We start from the raw sequence: 14,923 nt of genomic DNA, 5'->3' as shown, positions 1-14,923 counted from the left end.
CCTCCTCTTTGGACCCCAAGGAGCTGCAAACATCAGCTGCAAACACCAGTGCCAACAAGCTCCTGCACTGATAACCCCACAAAGTTTCCATTGCACTCATTTGCCGGCTTCCAGCTGCATTTCCTTGGCATAGGAAGGCTCCCAACTGCCCTGAGCTGCTTCAGAAGCTGGTTCTGGAACCAAACGCTCCTTTCTGCAAGCATTTTGCTCCTTTCTGGTGTCTTTACCCCCAGCCGAGTGCTCTGTGGGTCCTCAGCTCAGCTGCTGCTTGGTGTAAGCTGGGTATTTACCCGTTTTCAGTCCCTTTTGCTCTTGGTGTGTATTGGATATTGACTTTTGCACCTTTCAGCCTTACAGCAACCATGGGATGTGTCATCAGGACCAGTCGTAACATCAGCAGAGATGCTGCCTAACAGATAAAAGGCACAACAGGCTGCAGTGTTAACCAGAAAGCACCCACTTGGCCCTTTTGATTTGCCCATTGGGTCACACTGACTCATTTCACTCAATGCTTCCTACATTGCAAGGAGTAAACGGGAGCACAACGCAGTGCATCCTCTCCTCAGTCCTTAGAGCTGAACGTAGGCTGTTAACTCAGTGTCCTTCTAGGGCCATGGAAACAGCTCCTCAAACAACTCCACATGGAAATCTCCATCTCCCTTTGGAAAGCCAAGTCCCTTCTTGCACTAACACGGGGCTTTGACCGGGTTATCAGCCCCAGGGCACAAATCCTGCCTGATTAAAGGCCAGGTTTCCTATCAGGATTCACATGACTCCCTCACACGGTGTCTGTCTCCAGCCGGGACAAGAGGTGCCTTTCCTGGGATATGGGCCTGGATTGCAGCTCCTCTGGGTGACCTTGCCCAGCCCTCAGCAGTGTCCTTCATGTTCCTCATCTCAGCACCGAGCTTCCCTTCATCCCAACACAATTCCCAGCCCTGCTCAGTGAGGATCTGAAAGCTCTTTTCCAACCTGGTCCATTGGAATAGTGGGAATGTCTGTGGGAATGCAGAAGCACCGGTGGGAAAGCAGGGGGTGAAGGGATTGGTGCTTCCTGTGTCTCCTCTGCTCAGGGCTGTTCCCGTTTCACATGAGGAAGAGCTAGCACCTGTATTCCAGAGGGATTTGCCTTCATCTCCTGGTTCCAGCTCTGCCACCTGAAAGACAATGACATTGTATGAATCCTGCACATTGTGCTGCTCAGCACTGCGCCATCACCTCATAGAATCCCGGCCTGGTTTGGGATGAAGGGACCTTAAAGCTCATCCAGCTCCAACCCCAACCCCTTCCACTGGAGCAGCTTGCTCCAAGCCCCTGTGTCCAACCTGGCCTTGAACACTGCCAGGGATGGGGCAGCCACAGCTTCTCTGGACACCCTGGGCCAGCGCCTCAGCACCCTCCCAGGGAAGAGCTTCTGCCTAAGAGCTCATCTCAGTCTCCCCTCTGGCAGGTTAAAGCCATTCCCCTTGCCCTGTCCCTACAGGCCCTTGTCCCAAGCCCCTCTCCAGGCTTCCTGCAGCCCCTTTAGGCACTGGAGCTGCTCTAAGGCCTCCCATTAAGGAACCTTCTCAAGAACAACCACACCGGCAGGCAAACATAGAGTATTCATCCTCTAAAAGGTTATTAATTAATTACTAATACATTAATTACCATTAATAAACCACTCTACAAGGGCACAACCACCCTCACACACCCCCCATCCACCCCCCCCAGCGCCCCAAGATGGCGGCGCCGGGCTGTACCACCCGCCTCCTCCTCCCCTCTGCTCCCCCCCCGCCCCAGCCTCGCTATGGTACCGCCCACCTCGGCGCCGGAAGCCGGAAGCGCGCTGAGGGGGGGGGGGGGGGTCCCGTAGCTCTGCGGTGAGTGCCGGTAACGGGGCTGCCTCACACCGCTGTGTGCAGCGCGGGGAGGCGGGCCCGGACCCGGTCCATCATTCACAGCCCCTCCGGTGGGGCACTGCAGTCGGTACCCACCGCGGGGCACGTCCAGGCCTTGCACCGGGAGCGGCGGAAGCCCCGTCCCGTAGGCCGCGGCCTCCCCGTTGCCGTCCCCGCACCCCCAGGAAGGGCGCGGCCTATGCGGAGCAACCCCCGTTGTGTCCTGGTTGTGGCACCGGAACGCTGCTAAACCCGGTGAGATCCGTGAGGTGGGAGCCCCTGCCCCGTGCTCGTTGTGTTCACTCGGCTGCTTCCCATTGACCATGCCCAGAGCGGGAGCAGCAGCTCAGGGAGGGGATTGAGCCCCTCTGCTGTGCTCTGGGGGGACCCCCCCCTGCAGCCCTGATCCAGCTCTGGGGCAGCAGCACAAGAGGGACCTGGAGCTGTTGGAGCGAGGCCAGAGGAGGCCATGGAGCTGCTGCGAGGGCTGGAGCAGCTCTGCTCTGGAGCCAGGCTGAGAGAGCTGGGCTGGGGCAGCCTGAACAAGAGAAGGCTCCTGAAGGGGAGACCTGAGAGCAGCTCCAGTGCCTAAAGGGGCTGCAGGAAACCTGGAGAGGGGCTTGGGACAAGGGCCTGTAGGGCCAGGCCAAGGGGAATGGCTTGAACCTGCCCGAGGGGAGACTGAGATGAGCTCTTAGGCAGAAGCTCTTCCCTGTGAGGGTGCTGAGGCGCTGGCCCAGGGTGCCCAGAGAAGCTGTGGCTGCCCCATCCCTGGCAGTGTTCAAGGCCAGGTTGGACACAGGGGCTTGGAGCAAGCTGCTCCAGTGGAAGGGGTCCCTGCCCATGGCAGGGGTTGGAACTGGATGAGCTTTAAGCTCCCAACACAAACCACTCTGATTCCATGATCCATGCTCTCTATACCTCCACAGCAGCAGGGACTGAACCTTCCCTTTACCGCTATTTCTGCCTTTCCCTTCTTTGAGCCTCATTAATAACAAAAACCACCCTGTAAGTCGATTTCTGTTGGCAGAGGGATGAAGTCACCCCCATGTGTGGGTAGCAGCAGCTTTCCTCTCTTCCACGTGGTCATTCCACAGACAAGTTTGGCTGGATCTTGGGTGAGGACATTTGGTAACCCTGAGCCTTCCCTTGTCATTCCATGGTAGGCGCAGAGGCTGACTCAGCATTGGGATGCTTCACCCACTCAGAGGTAGAAGAGCCACAGGTGATTAGGACAGCACTGGAATTCCCGTTGTAGGTCCCTTTCCCCTCCCACTGCTGTGTTTCTGCCTTGATTTTAGTGTATTCCCACATTATCCCATCCCACCTCTTAGAAGCTGTGGCTTGAACATGGCTACTTGCTTAATAGTATCGGACAGCCCAGATTACTTGGGAGAAGTGATGGATAGTGGAGAAACAAGTCATGGATAGTGCAGAAAACCGGGTTTATTCCCTGATTTTAGTAACATTTCACCCATTTTTCCAGTCACAAGTGTTGGATCGTGTTCCCCATGCGTGAATAATGCCTTTTCTGAGGGAAGCAATGGCACCATGTATCCAGAAAGGAAAACAGCAGGCAAATGAGATGGGAGCTGAGGACCAGGATTGGTGCAGGAGGATGTAGCCGCTTGAAGCGGTTTAACAAAGCTGGTTCAATCCCTAATAGGATTAGTGCCTGTTTGCAGTTGGCTTTAGGAAACCTCGGGGTTATTTGACATCCTCACTGTTGCAGGGAGTGTGCAGCTCCTCCAGTAAGGATGGAGACGCTGAGGAACCGGACAGTGGAGGAGCTCCAGGAGCTGCAGGAGAACACGGAGGAGATCGAGCGCCTGGCGCTGGAGTCCCAGGAGGTGCGTGTGGATGGGGGGGGTGAGGCTGCACCTGGAATCCTGTGCTCGGCTCTGGGCCCCTCACTGCAAGAGAGACCTTGAGGGGCTGGAGCGGGGCCAGAGAAGGGCAGTGGAGCTGGTGCAGGGCCTGGAGCCCAAGGGTGATGGGGAAGGGCTGAGGGACCTGGGGGGTTCAGTCTGGAGAAGAGAAGGCTCAGGGGGGACCTGATGGCTCCCTACAAGTGCCTGAGAGGAGGATGGAGCCAGGAGGGGCTGGGCTCTGCTCCCAAGGAACAAGGGATGGGACAAGAGGAACCGGCCTCAAGCTGCACCAGGGCAGGTTTAGATGGAGCTGAGGAACAATTCCTGCCCCAGAGGGTGCTCAGGCATTGGAACAGGCTGCAGTCACCATCCCTGGGGGTGTTCCCAAGCCGAGACCCTCAGTGCTGTGGGTTAGTGGTGGCCTTGGCAGGGCTGGGGCAGTTTGATGCTCTTAAAGGTCTTTTCCAACCTGGCTGGTTCCTGAGTTCCACATCTCCTTCCCCAGGTCCAGGAGCTGCAGCTGGAAAGGGAAATGTCCCTGGCTGCCAACAGGAGCTTGGCTGAGCAGAACCTCAAGTTCCAGGCGCCGCTGGAGACGGGGCGCAGTGAGCTCTCCAGCAAGTACGAGGAGCTGCAGAAGCTGGCTCAGAGGTGCCAGGAGCAAAAGGCAAAGCTGGGTGAGTGTTTGCCAACCTCGGGTGCTTGCTGATAGAAGCACACGGGCTGCACTTAGTGCAAGATCCTTCCCTTCTGCTTCTCCCTACCTCGGCCGTGCCGAGCTGGGAAGCTCTTGGGGGTGGTGGCACATTCTACTTCCTATAAGATCTATATTCTCCTGTTTCCCAGTCAGATCCAGTTGAGCAGATCACCCAGCAAACCCCCCTCCTGGTGCAGCAGTGCCTATAACCTTTTCCTCTCCTTTTCTCCTTGCACCAACACTTCCCAAGGCAGGAACTTGGTCCTGGCAGAGTGCAGCAGGGTTGGGTGCTGCTGATTTCCTTCCCTTTTGTGTCTGACGTTGTGCTCTGCTGCTCTCCTTGTTCCTCCAGAGAAGTTCTCTGCAGCAATGCATCCCCAGACCTTGCTGGATCTCCTGCAGGTGGAAAGCCAGAAGATTGAAGAGGAGTCTGAGGTGAGCTTAAGGTTTAAATCCTTGAGCAAGGCAAGCAATTAAGTCCTCAGAGTTGTAGTTGCAATCCCAAGCTTAAGGCCTCGAATCAAGGATTATCTCTTTGTACGTTGGTGTTCTTGCTCCTAAAAGAGCTGGATTGCCCTTTGTTTGGTGGTGTGGGGGGTGTTGGTCTTAGCATGGAATGGGTTGGATTGGAAAGGACCTTAGAGCTCATCCAGTCCCAACCCCTGCCATGGGCAGGGACACCTTCCACTGGAGCAGCTTGCTCCAAGGCCCATCTTGAGCACTGCCAGGGATGGGGCAGCCACAGCTTCTCTGGGCACCCTGTGCCAGCGCCTCAGCACCCTCCCAGGGAAGAACTTCCTTAAATCCAACCTAAATCTCCCCTGTTTCAGTTTAAACCCAGCACCCCTTGGCCTGTCCCTGCAGTCCTTGATGTCTTCTCTGTGTGTCCCTGAGAGAGCCCTAAATCCAAAGCTGGGTTTGTGGATGAAGCACTGATCCTGTCTTCAATTCCAGCACATGGCTGAGAAGTTCCTGGAGGGCGAGGTGCCCCTGGAGACGTTCCTGGAGCAGTTTTCCAGCATGAGGAAGTTGTCCCACTTGCGCCGGGTGAGAGTGGATAAGCTCCAGGAGCTCTTGAGGAAGTCGGAAGCGCCGCAGGAGCCTCAGGAGCAGCCACCTCCTCATGGACCCGTGCCCACGGAACCCCCAAAGCCACAGCCCTTCCCTTCAGCAGCTCCTTCCTTCCCCCTGCCCTACAGCCCAGCCCCAAGCGTGCCAGCTGGGCCCACAGCACATGGAGCTCTCCCTCCTGCCCCCTTCTCTGCCTCCCCAGTTGCCGTAGGAAACGTTGCTCCATCCCAGCCCACCTTTCCCTATAAACCTCCTCCAGCTCCTGGATACCCACCACCACAAGCTGCTGAATCCGGGTATCCCAAACCCCCCTCAGGAGGCTCTGCTCCAGCACCAGGTTATTCCTGGTCTCCATCCAGGGGCCCACCTCAGCCCGCCGCATTCCCTGGCTCTCATCCCCCCCCTCCTCCTCCACCACCCCCCAGACCCGGATACCCTCCCTTCTTCCCGCCTGGAGCAGCGAGACCCCAGTGTCCGTACCCAACCCAGCCTCCTCTCCCTAACTTCCCAATCCCCCCTCAACCTCCTTATCCTCCTGGAGCACCTCCACCCTTTGGATTCCCCCCACCTCCCAATCCCCAGCGCCCTGCTTGGCCTGGCTACTGAATGTGGGACTCCTGGCTCCTGGAATGTGGGACATCTGCTGCTGTTCCCTCCTCTGCGTTGGGGACTGAGGAGGAAGAGTGATGCTCTTCAACCCAGGGGGGCAGAAGCATTACACAGGCAGCAGCTCCGGGGGTCAGGCAGGTTGATGCTGTCCCCATGGGCCACATCTCCTGAGGTTTGTGCTCATCTGAGGGGCTGAAGTGGCCAATTCCAGGTGGATTCATCCAGGTTTTGATGTGAAATCCAGGCAGACCCTGAGGTACTCAATGGGGATGTGAAGAGATGGCGGCTCCAAGAGCCAGACCCCCTCTGTGTGTGCAAGAGAGCATGAGTGTGCAGGAGTCGTGTGCTCCATGGGTCTCAGATGTCATATCCTAATCCTAAACCTTTCCACAAGTGTTCAAAGGACACTTTGGGAATCTTGGACAGTATTCCTGACACAAAACCACCCGCTGCTTGCCCCAGACCCACTGGTTTGGGGCCCCAAAGCAGTCCTAGGATGCACGTGGAAGTGAGAGGCAGAGCCAGCCTGGCTTGCAGATCATTCCCAACAGGTCGTAGCAGGGAGAAGCAGCTCTCTGGATGAGCCAGGCCTTGGGATCTCTCCAGGTGTTATCCTTGGATGTGGGATAACTTCCACTCCGGCTGTGCTCAAGCTTGTCCCAGTGCTGCCTGTACGGTGAGTCCTGGTGTGCTCCAAAGCAGAGGCAATTCCCAGTTTGGATGGGCCCCAGTGATCCCAGCTCACTGGGAAGCACAAACCTCTTCACTCTGCCACTGTTCCCTGTCCCACTCAGGGTTTGGAGCCTCCAGTCACTTCCCAGGGCTCACTGTGTGGATATTATCCATGGTTTTGATGTAAACCAGGCTGGCACAATGACCTGGGCCATTGCTGCTTTGGGGGTGCGCATCTGGGAATCGGGAATTGGTGCTTCCCATATCCCAACCTCTCCCATGGGGAGAATAGAGTTGTTACTGGGGTGCTCCAGGCTCCAGCCTTCCTCACATCCCCCTTCTCAGGTAACACTAATGGACGGAGCACCGATGTGGGATGGGAATGGGATTGCTTTGCTCAGCACTTTATCCTCCAGCTCCTGCCTGTCTCCCTGTAAGTTATTTATCGGGAACCGTTACTAATGGACTAGGACAAGGTTTGATGGAAGCAATTCCGTAGCTCTGGTTAACGGCAGTAATAAAACTTGATGAGCTGCACGTGGGGTGGTTGCTTCCGGAGCCAGCGTCGGCCTCTCTCTTGCATTGATCCCTCTTATTCCCATTGGCATCCTCAGAGCAACTTCCTCTTGGTTTCATCACTGAAACCTTTCACCCTCTTTCAGGATCAGCTGCAAACTCCTCTTCCCTGCTTCCTTGCTCCCATCTTTCCTAAGGGACCTGTTTCAGCCTGACCCCATCACTCCAGCCCCTGATGCAGAGCCCATCCCCAGCATCCTTGTAGCCCCTTCACACACTGGAAGCTGCTCTGAGCTCTCCAAGCAGCCCCAATGTTCCCAGCCGGGCTCCATGCGGGAGCTGCTCCAGCCCCTGAGCATCCTCGTGGCCTCTTCCGGACTGGTCCAACAGCTCCATGTCCTGATGCTGAGGACACCAGAGCTGGATGCAGCATCCAGGTGGGATCTCACGGAGCAGAGGGGCAGCATCAACTTCGACCTGTCCTCCATCACTAGGAGGTTTTTAGCCTGGGAATAACACTGGTAGGGTTGGGAGGAAGGAAACAAGATGTAATTCCTAGAAAATTCCCAATTTTATTACCGTGGTTGTTGCTTATTAAATACCTGACCTGTTCCCAGTAATTCCACCCTCCCCTGCTCCTCACATCCCTGTTTCACAGCTCCAATGGGATCAGGCAGACGTGGGGCTCGCGGCCTTTGTCCTGAAGCTGCCTGGCACCGGGCAGCTCAATCTGCTTTTAGCCTGGCCTGGCTGAGAGGAAGAGTGTGATGGATCCGGGATTGGAGGCATGGAGAAGCTGGTGATGCTGCTCCGCATGGATGTGAGCATGGCTGCACCATTCATGCAGGTATGAAGCTGCCTCTTAAACCCATACAAAGAGCTTAAACCCCCTTCTCCTCACACTCTCCAGTGGGAGAAGCTCTAAAGCAAGAGGAAGCCTCCTCAGATAGGGCTTGAGCACCAGGGAGCAGCCAAAGCTGGGTTAGGATGGCTTCAAGCTCAGCCTCGTGTGCTGGTAGGAGCAGGGGCAGGTTTGGCTCTGGGGTGAGCAGAGCTCATCCCATCCCTTCGGGGATGCAGGCTTCCTTCCGAGGGGAGCAGTGCGGGGCTTTGACATCTCTTAGAGTCATGGAATGGCTTGGGATGAAGGGAGCTTAAAGCCCATCCAGTTCCAACCCCAAGCCCTTCCACTGGAGCAGCTTGGTCCAAGCCCCTGTGTCCAACCTGGCCTTGAGCACTGCCAGGGATGGGGCAGCCACAGCTTCTCTGGGCACCCTGTGCCAGCATCTTCCATCACCTCCCATCCGTTCATCCTTGCATAGGGACACAGGAGGGTTTGGGTTGGAAAAGACCTTCCAAGGTCATCTTGTTCCACCCCTACCGCAGGCAGGGACATCTTCTGCTTGATCCGGTTGCTCCTTGTGCTTCATCCCCCCCTTTTCCCACACGGAAAAGGGGACCGATGAAGGAAACAAAGTCATTTGCCCCCAGAATGCAGGGAAAGCCACTAAGAGAGCAATTGCAGAGCTTTGCTGCCACGTGCCATGAGCAGGGGGATGGCTGGGATGAGGCCCAGCTCCCTGAGGGCTCACACTCTGCTCGCAGAGTGCAGGTCGTAGTCACTATCCGAGGAGTTATCCGGAGGGTTGGAAGGCCGGAACGCTCCTTCCAGGGCTGTGGGGTGATGGATGCATGGTTATAATGGGTGGTTCCTTCCCATTGGGAATGAAGCATGGAGGAGCCGTTCCCAGCATCCTCCCGCACTCACCTGGGTACTCCGAGGTGTAGGGGCTCTTCTGGGGGGGCTGAGCGTAGTCGTTGTCCCCCCCCTGCACCCACTGCCCCTCTGCCCGTGGCCTCTGCGTGATGGTGCTGTTGCGGTGGAAGGAAACTGGAGGAGAAGATGGGAACAGTCGGGAATGGGGGGGGATTCGGGGCTGAAGCAGCGGCTCGGAGGTGATGCTCCCCGGAGGGGAAGGGGCTGAGTCAAAGCAGGACCCATGAGCGGGGCTGGGTTCACATCGTGCTATGAGTCAATGCGGTGGCAGGAAACGGGAGCGCTCTGTCTGCTGCGGGCCCCAAACCTGCCCCAAACCACCCCCAACCCCCTCACCCGTCTGGTTGAGTCCCGTGGGGCCGATCCATTGGCGCTGCTTCTTTCTGGACACTGCAAGGCAGAGGCAGGCGATGAGATGGGGAGCTCCCCATGGACCTGATGCCGCTTCCTCCTCCGGCTGCTGTCCCCCCCCGCCGGCCCCATATGTCATCCCCAATAACCTCCTCCTCCTGGTAATCCCCTCCCCGAGACCCCCTGTCTGCTCTATTGTGTGTGCTCAGTGCTTAATCCCCCCCTTCCACCCCCTTCTCTGTGCCCACCCCATGTGGGGCAGGCTCAGGGACAATAGGGATCAGTGCGGAGCATCTCCCAAAGCCCCTCAAGGAGCAGGCAGGGATGGATGCACGGCAGAGGGAGAGGAAGAACGGATCCAGGGCTTGTCACCTACTTCTCTTCATCAGCCTCCTGTAAGCGGGAGGGCCGCAGATGAGCAAGAGGATGCCGAAGAGCAGCAGGGCCAGGCAGATGCTCACAATGGTACCCGCGGCCATGCCGGTGGGATGCGGCTTCGAGTCCTGGCCTGGGGAGAGAGGACAAATGTCACCGAATGAGACCCTTGCCTCTGATGCTGACAGCTTGAGCACCCAGCATCGGACACATCCCCTTGCCCCGTGCTCTGCCCATTCCCCAGTGTCCACCCATAGAGCTCAGCATCACCCAGTGCCTTACACACGACTGCGATCCTGGAGCAGCTCGGGGTGTCCCTGAGGGGGCAGAGGTGCAGGTTGGGGACCCCACAAGTGACCCCCATGGAGGGGGGGTCCCGGACTTCAGTGCTGGACGAGAGGTTCCCGCAGCGCAGCTCCTGGCACAGCTCCATGCCCCACTGTGCCCGCAGGGTCCTGCTGTCGCACAGCACCCGCCACTGGTCCCTATGGAAGACCTCGATGTCCCCTTCGCATGGTGTGGGGCCGGATGCCAGCCTCCGCAGGGCCTTGGGCTGGGAGTCTGTTGGGGGGGGAAAAGAGGGATCAGATCCATGGTGAGGCGTTGGAACCGGCTGACAGGGCTTGGAATCCCAACCCGCGTGTGAGCCTCCATCCCCTGGGATCGGCTCGTGGCATCTCCGCTTCCCCTTGTGCCATAGGGATAACGCATTGAGGAGCTCGGAGCTGTCCCCGTGGCTCTGCCAGCTGCTGCGGTTCATCCCTAAATCCCACGGGAGGGATTCTGATGCTTGGAGCACCCTGCTCCAGTGGATGGTGTTGGGGCTGGAACTGGATGAGCTTTAAGCTCCCTTCCCACCCCATTCCATGAATCCACGATCGGAAGCGAGCCCGCTCCTCACAGCTCTCCTTGCCCCGGTGCCAGCACCAAGCAGCTCCACAGGGATATCACAGAATGCTTTGAGTTGGAAAGGACCTTGAGATCATCCCCTTCCAACCCCTGCCATGGCCAGGGACACTTCACACTAGGCCATGTCACCTTGATGCTCAGGATAAGCACCCAAGAGGTGCTCATGAGGGTGCTGAGCTCCATTGGGACACCCCATTAGACAGAGCTGCCCGGTGCTGAGCTCCACACCCCACTTAGAGCTGCGCTGGTGAGGTGTGCTGATGCCAACCTGATGAAGTTTAACCATGCCAAGTGCAAGGTCCTACACCTGGGTCGGAGCAATCCCAGGCACAGCTACAGGTTGGGCAGAGAAGAGATTCAGAGCAGCCCTGCAGAGAAGGACTTGGGGGTGCTGGTCGATGAGAAAATGAACATGAGCCGGCTGCAGTGTGCGCTCGCAGCCCAGAAAGCAACCGTATCCTGGGCTGCATCAAGAGGAGCGTGACCAGCAGGTCGAAGGAGGTGATCCTGCCCCTCTACTCTGCTCTCGTGAGACCTCACTTGGAGCATTGTGTGCAGTTCTGGTGTCCTCAACATCAAAAGGACATGGAACTGTTGGAACAAGTCCAGAGGAGGCCACGAGGATGATCAGGGGCTGGAGCACCTCCTGTATGGAGACAGGCTGAGAAAGTTGGGGCTGTTCAGCCTGGAGAAGAGAAGGCTGCGTGGAGACCTCAGAGCAGCTTCCAGTATCTGAAGGGGGCCTACAAGGATGCTGGGGAGGGACTCTTCATCAGGGACTGTAGTGACAGGACAAGGGGTAACGGGTTCAAACTGAAACAGGGGAAGTTTAGATTGGATCTAAGGAAGTTCTTTACTGTGAGGGTGGTGAGGCACTGGAATGGGTTGCCCAGGGAGGTTGTGAATGCTCCATCCCTGGCAGTGTTCAAGGCCAGGTTGGACAGAGCCTTGGGTGACATGGTTTAGTGTGAGGTGTCCCTGCCCATGGCAGGGGGGTTGGAACTGGATGATCTCAAGGTCCTTTCCAACCCTGACTATTCTATGATTCTGTGACATCCCTGTTTTACCTTCACACGCAGGAGACGAACGGGATGAGTGGGGTGAACGGGGTGCGAGCTGCCCCCAGCATCCCCGCCTCCACCCCAGCATCCCCATGGGGGGGGGTCCCCTATCCAAGCCCCGCGGGTACTCACCGGAGCACCGGATGAAGGCGGGCTCCGCCCGGCTGCGGCCGCTGCTCCCATTGAAGCACTCCAGGATGCGGAGGCTCCCGCAGGGCTCCATCACCTCCCAGCGCACCGGCAAGAGGCTGCCCCGCGGCGGCGGCGGCGGCGGCGGCGGCGCGGAGCCGCTCAGGGCGCTCCCGCAGCGCAGGGCCCCGCACACGCGGGCCGCCAGCGCCGCGGGGATGCTCCGGCCCGCGGCCACCGAGCCCCACGTCCCCGCCTTGTGCAGCTCCAGGAAGCCCGAGCAACCGGTATCGCCGTCCACCAGGCGCAGCCGGGGGGGGCCTGTGAGGAATGGGGGGGGGGGAAGGCGTCTTGAGGGGGGTTCTTTATGTTCTAGAGCAGGAAGTCCCCCAAAACATCACTTGTTGGCCCCAAAGGCTGTTAATGGGGTGAAGCAAGCAACAAGGGCGTCCGGTTTGGGTATTGCTTCTTCAAGCCCTTCCACCATACCAGGGCTGGGGCCTTACCGGTGGGCTCTGGTGTGGTGGCTGGAGGAGGCTCCGGGGTGGTTTTTACTGTCTCTGAAACAAGAGGAAGGTGGTTATGGAGGGACAGGAGCAGGGGTGAGGGGTTCCGACTGAAACAGGGGGTTCAGGTTGGAGAGGAGGAAGGAATCCTGCCCTGGGAGGGTGCTGAGGCGCTGGCCCAGGGTGCCCAGAGAAGCTGTGGCTGCCCCATCCCTGGCAGTGTTCAAGGCCAGGTTGGACACAGGGGCTTGGAGCAAGCTGCTCCAGTGGAAGGGGTTGGGATTGGAGCTGGATGAGCTTTAAGCTCCCTTCATCCCAACCCATTCCATGATTCTATGACTGAAGAGAGGGGCCAGGTCCATGGGGATGCTGGTGACCAGGGCTGGATCCATACTCACCGCTGCACGTGAGGACCGCATGCTCTGTGCAGTTTGCCGTCTCCCAAACGCATCCCATTGAAGCATCCGCCAGCAACAGGCACCGCAACAGGTCCACGTGTGGCTCCTTCCCGTTGGTGAGCACAAGCCGGAGGGGCTCGGTGATGGGGGGACCACAGCCCAGCCTCCGGCACATGCCATTGGCACCGGCTCCAGTCACAGCATCCTGGCACACACGGCTCCATTTGCCATCCCAATTCACCTCCAGCATCCCGGAGCAGCGGCACCCACCGCCCGTGAGCCGCAGCCTGGGTTCTGTGGGGAAACCAAGGGTGGAAGGGGATTTCCTTCCATTCACAGCGTGTTTTCCATGGGAGTGTCCCCACCAGGGCTTCTCGTGGAAGGGAATGGCCAAAGGGATGCTGATGGAGCCATGGCCAAAGGGATGCTGATGGAGCCATGGCCAAAGGGATGCTGATGGAGCCATGGCCAAAGGGATGCTGATGGAGCCATGGCCAAAGGGATGCTGATGGAGCCATGGCCAAAGGGATGCTGATGGAGCCATGGCCAAAGGGATGCTGATGGAGCCATGGCCAAAGGGATGCTGATGGAGCCATGGCCAAAGGGATGCTGATGGAGCCATGGCCAAAGGGATGCTGATGGAGCCATGGCCAAAGGGATGCTGATGGAGCCATGGCCAAAGGGATGCTAATGGAGCTATGGACAAAGGGATGCTGATGGAGCCATGGCCAAAGGGATGCTAATGGAGCTATGGACAAAGGGATGCTGATGGAGCCATGGCCAAAGGGATGCTAATGGAGCTATAGACAAATGGATGCAAACGGAGCCATGGCCAAAGGGATGCTGATGGAGCTATGGCCAAAGGGATGCTAACAAAGCCATAGCATGGTCTCCATCCCTGCTCTTACCTCCAGTGCGTGGGGCAGCTCCTCCATGGCTGGTGATGGCTGCAAGGAAGATGGGGATAGAGCATCAATCCAGCTCCTCACCCCAGGGCACGTGGGATCCCCCCACCCAGGGCAGCAGCTCCGAGCTTTTGGCCTCTCAGTGGTTATTTTGGGGGAGAAAAGGCCATTCTGGGTCCTCAGATCAGCCTTGTGCCCATGTAAGGATGCTGCTGGTGGGTAGAAGCTGGTGATGGTGGCCACGAGCTCCCTGTTCATGCTATACCTGGCTGGGGGAACCCCTCTGTCCCCAAACCCCAGTGGCCGGAGGAGGAGGTTGGATCCTGCTGGCTTATTCCTTGGCAATAGAGCTGCATTTCCTGACTCAGCCGGGGATGGAATGAGCTGGGAATGAGGATGGAGGGATGGATGGATGCCCCCAGCACCCATTGGCTCACCCTGGGAACCCCTAGGACCTTTGCCTGTCCAGAGCCCCCATGCTTTGGGTTTACCCAAGGCAGGCACATGGGACCCCCAAATGATCACCAGCGACCCCCATAAGAAACCACAAGCCTGAGCCCCCGAAATTATTCCCAAAAGCAGGAAAACCGGAGGGGGGGGGGTCCCCATGTGCTTTGAACCACCCCAAAGGCTGGGTGCGCACTGGGCACCCTCCACCCCCCTGAGCCCCATCTCCCCGGCACTCACCCCACATTCCCAGGAGGAGCAGCAGGCTCCGGGATGCCATCGGCACGGCCGGCCCCGGGATGCTGCTATGGGGCCGGGGCGGGGGGCAGGCAGGCAGAGGCTGTTTTCCTCCCTCTGTGGTTTTCTGCGTCACTTCTGGGCTTGTTTGAAGCCTCAACCTGGCAGCTGCCTCCCCACATACTATAAAGGAGGGGGGGAGATGGGGGGCTCGGTGCTCATCCCCTTCCCGGGCTCCCGCAATCTCTGCAGAGCACATGGGGCGCGGATGGAGCCTGTGATGGGTGCAGCGTGGGGCATCCAAAGGAGAAGGGGGGGGATTGGGGGGGGCAGAGATGGGAGGAGAAGCTCCCAATGAGGTGTTTTGGGAGCAAACACACTGGAAAACCAGCGCAAGCGTTAACCTGAGCCCTGGATCCCTATGGGAGACCTGAGCCCCAACCAGGCTCTGTTGGTGCTTCCTCCTCCTCCCCGGTGTGTGCTGGCTGCAGCATCCCCATCACCACCATCTG

General features: G+C 58.3%; 2 protein-coding genes across 2 annotated transcripts; one reads left to right on the top strand and one right to left on the bottom strand.

Annotated features, from left to right (window-relative positions):
* Positions 1-1,854: 1,854 nt before the first annotated feature.
* Positions 1,855-7,330, top strand: VPS37C (VPS37C subunit of ESCRT-I). The gene is made up of 5 exons (XM_080619636.1): positions 1,855-2,135; positions 3,613-3,730; positions 4,257-4,428; positions 4,801-4,883; positions 5,403-7,330. Exons 2-5 carry the CDS (start codon positions 3,638-3,640, stop codon positions 6,123-6,125), a joined length of 1,071 nt encoding a protein of 356 aa, XP_080475762.1. The 5' UTR covers positions 1,855-2,135; positions 3,613-3,637; the 3' UTR covers positions 6,126-7,330.
* Positions 7,331-8,004: 674 nt separating this feature from the next.
* CD5 (CD5 molecule) lies at positions 8,005-14,454 on the bottom strand (the record flags this gene model as incomplete). The annotated part of the gene is made up of 10 exons (XM_080618350.1): positions 8,005-8,990; positions 9,085-9,207; positions 9,430-9,483; positions 9,821-9,952; positions 10,102-10,380; positions 11,922-12,239; positions 12,425-12,478; positions 12,823-13,116; positions 13,731-13,769; positions 14,415-14,454. 10 exons carry the CDS (start codon positions 14,452-14,454, stop codon positions 8,905-8,907), a joined length of 1,419 nt encoding a protein of 472 aa, XP_080474476.1. The 3' UTR covers positions 8,005-8,904.
* Between the last annotated feature and the right edge of the window lie 469 nt (positions 14,455-14,923).

Source organism: Psittacula echo, assembly GCF_963264785.1.
Source record: "Psittacula echo genome assembly, chromosome: 5".
In the NCBI taxonomy this organism is placed as follows: domain Eukaryota; kingdom Metazoa; phylum Chordata; class Aves; order Psittaciformes; family Psittacidae; genus Psittacula; species Psittacula echo.
This window is presented reverse-complemented; position numbering and strand designations above follow the sequence as displayed.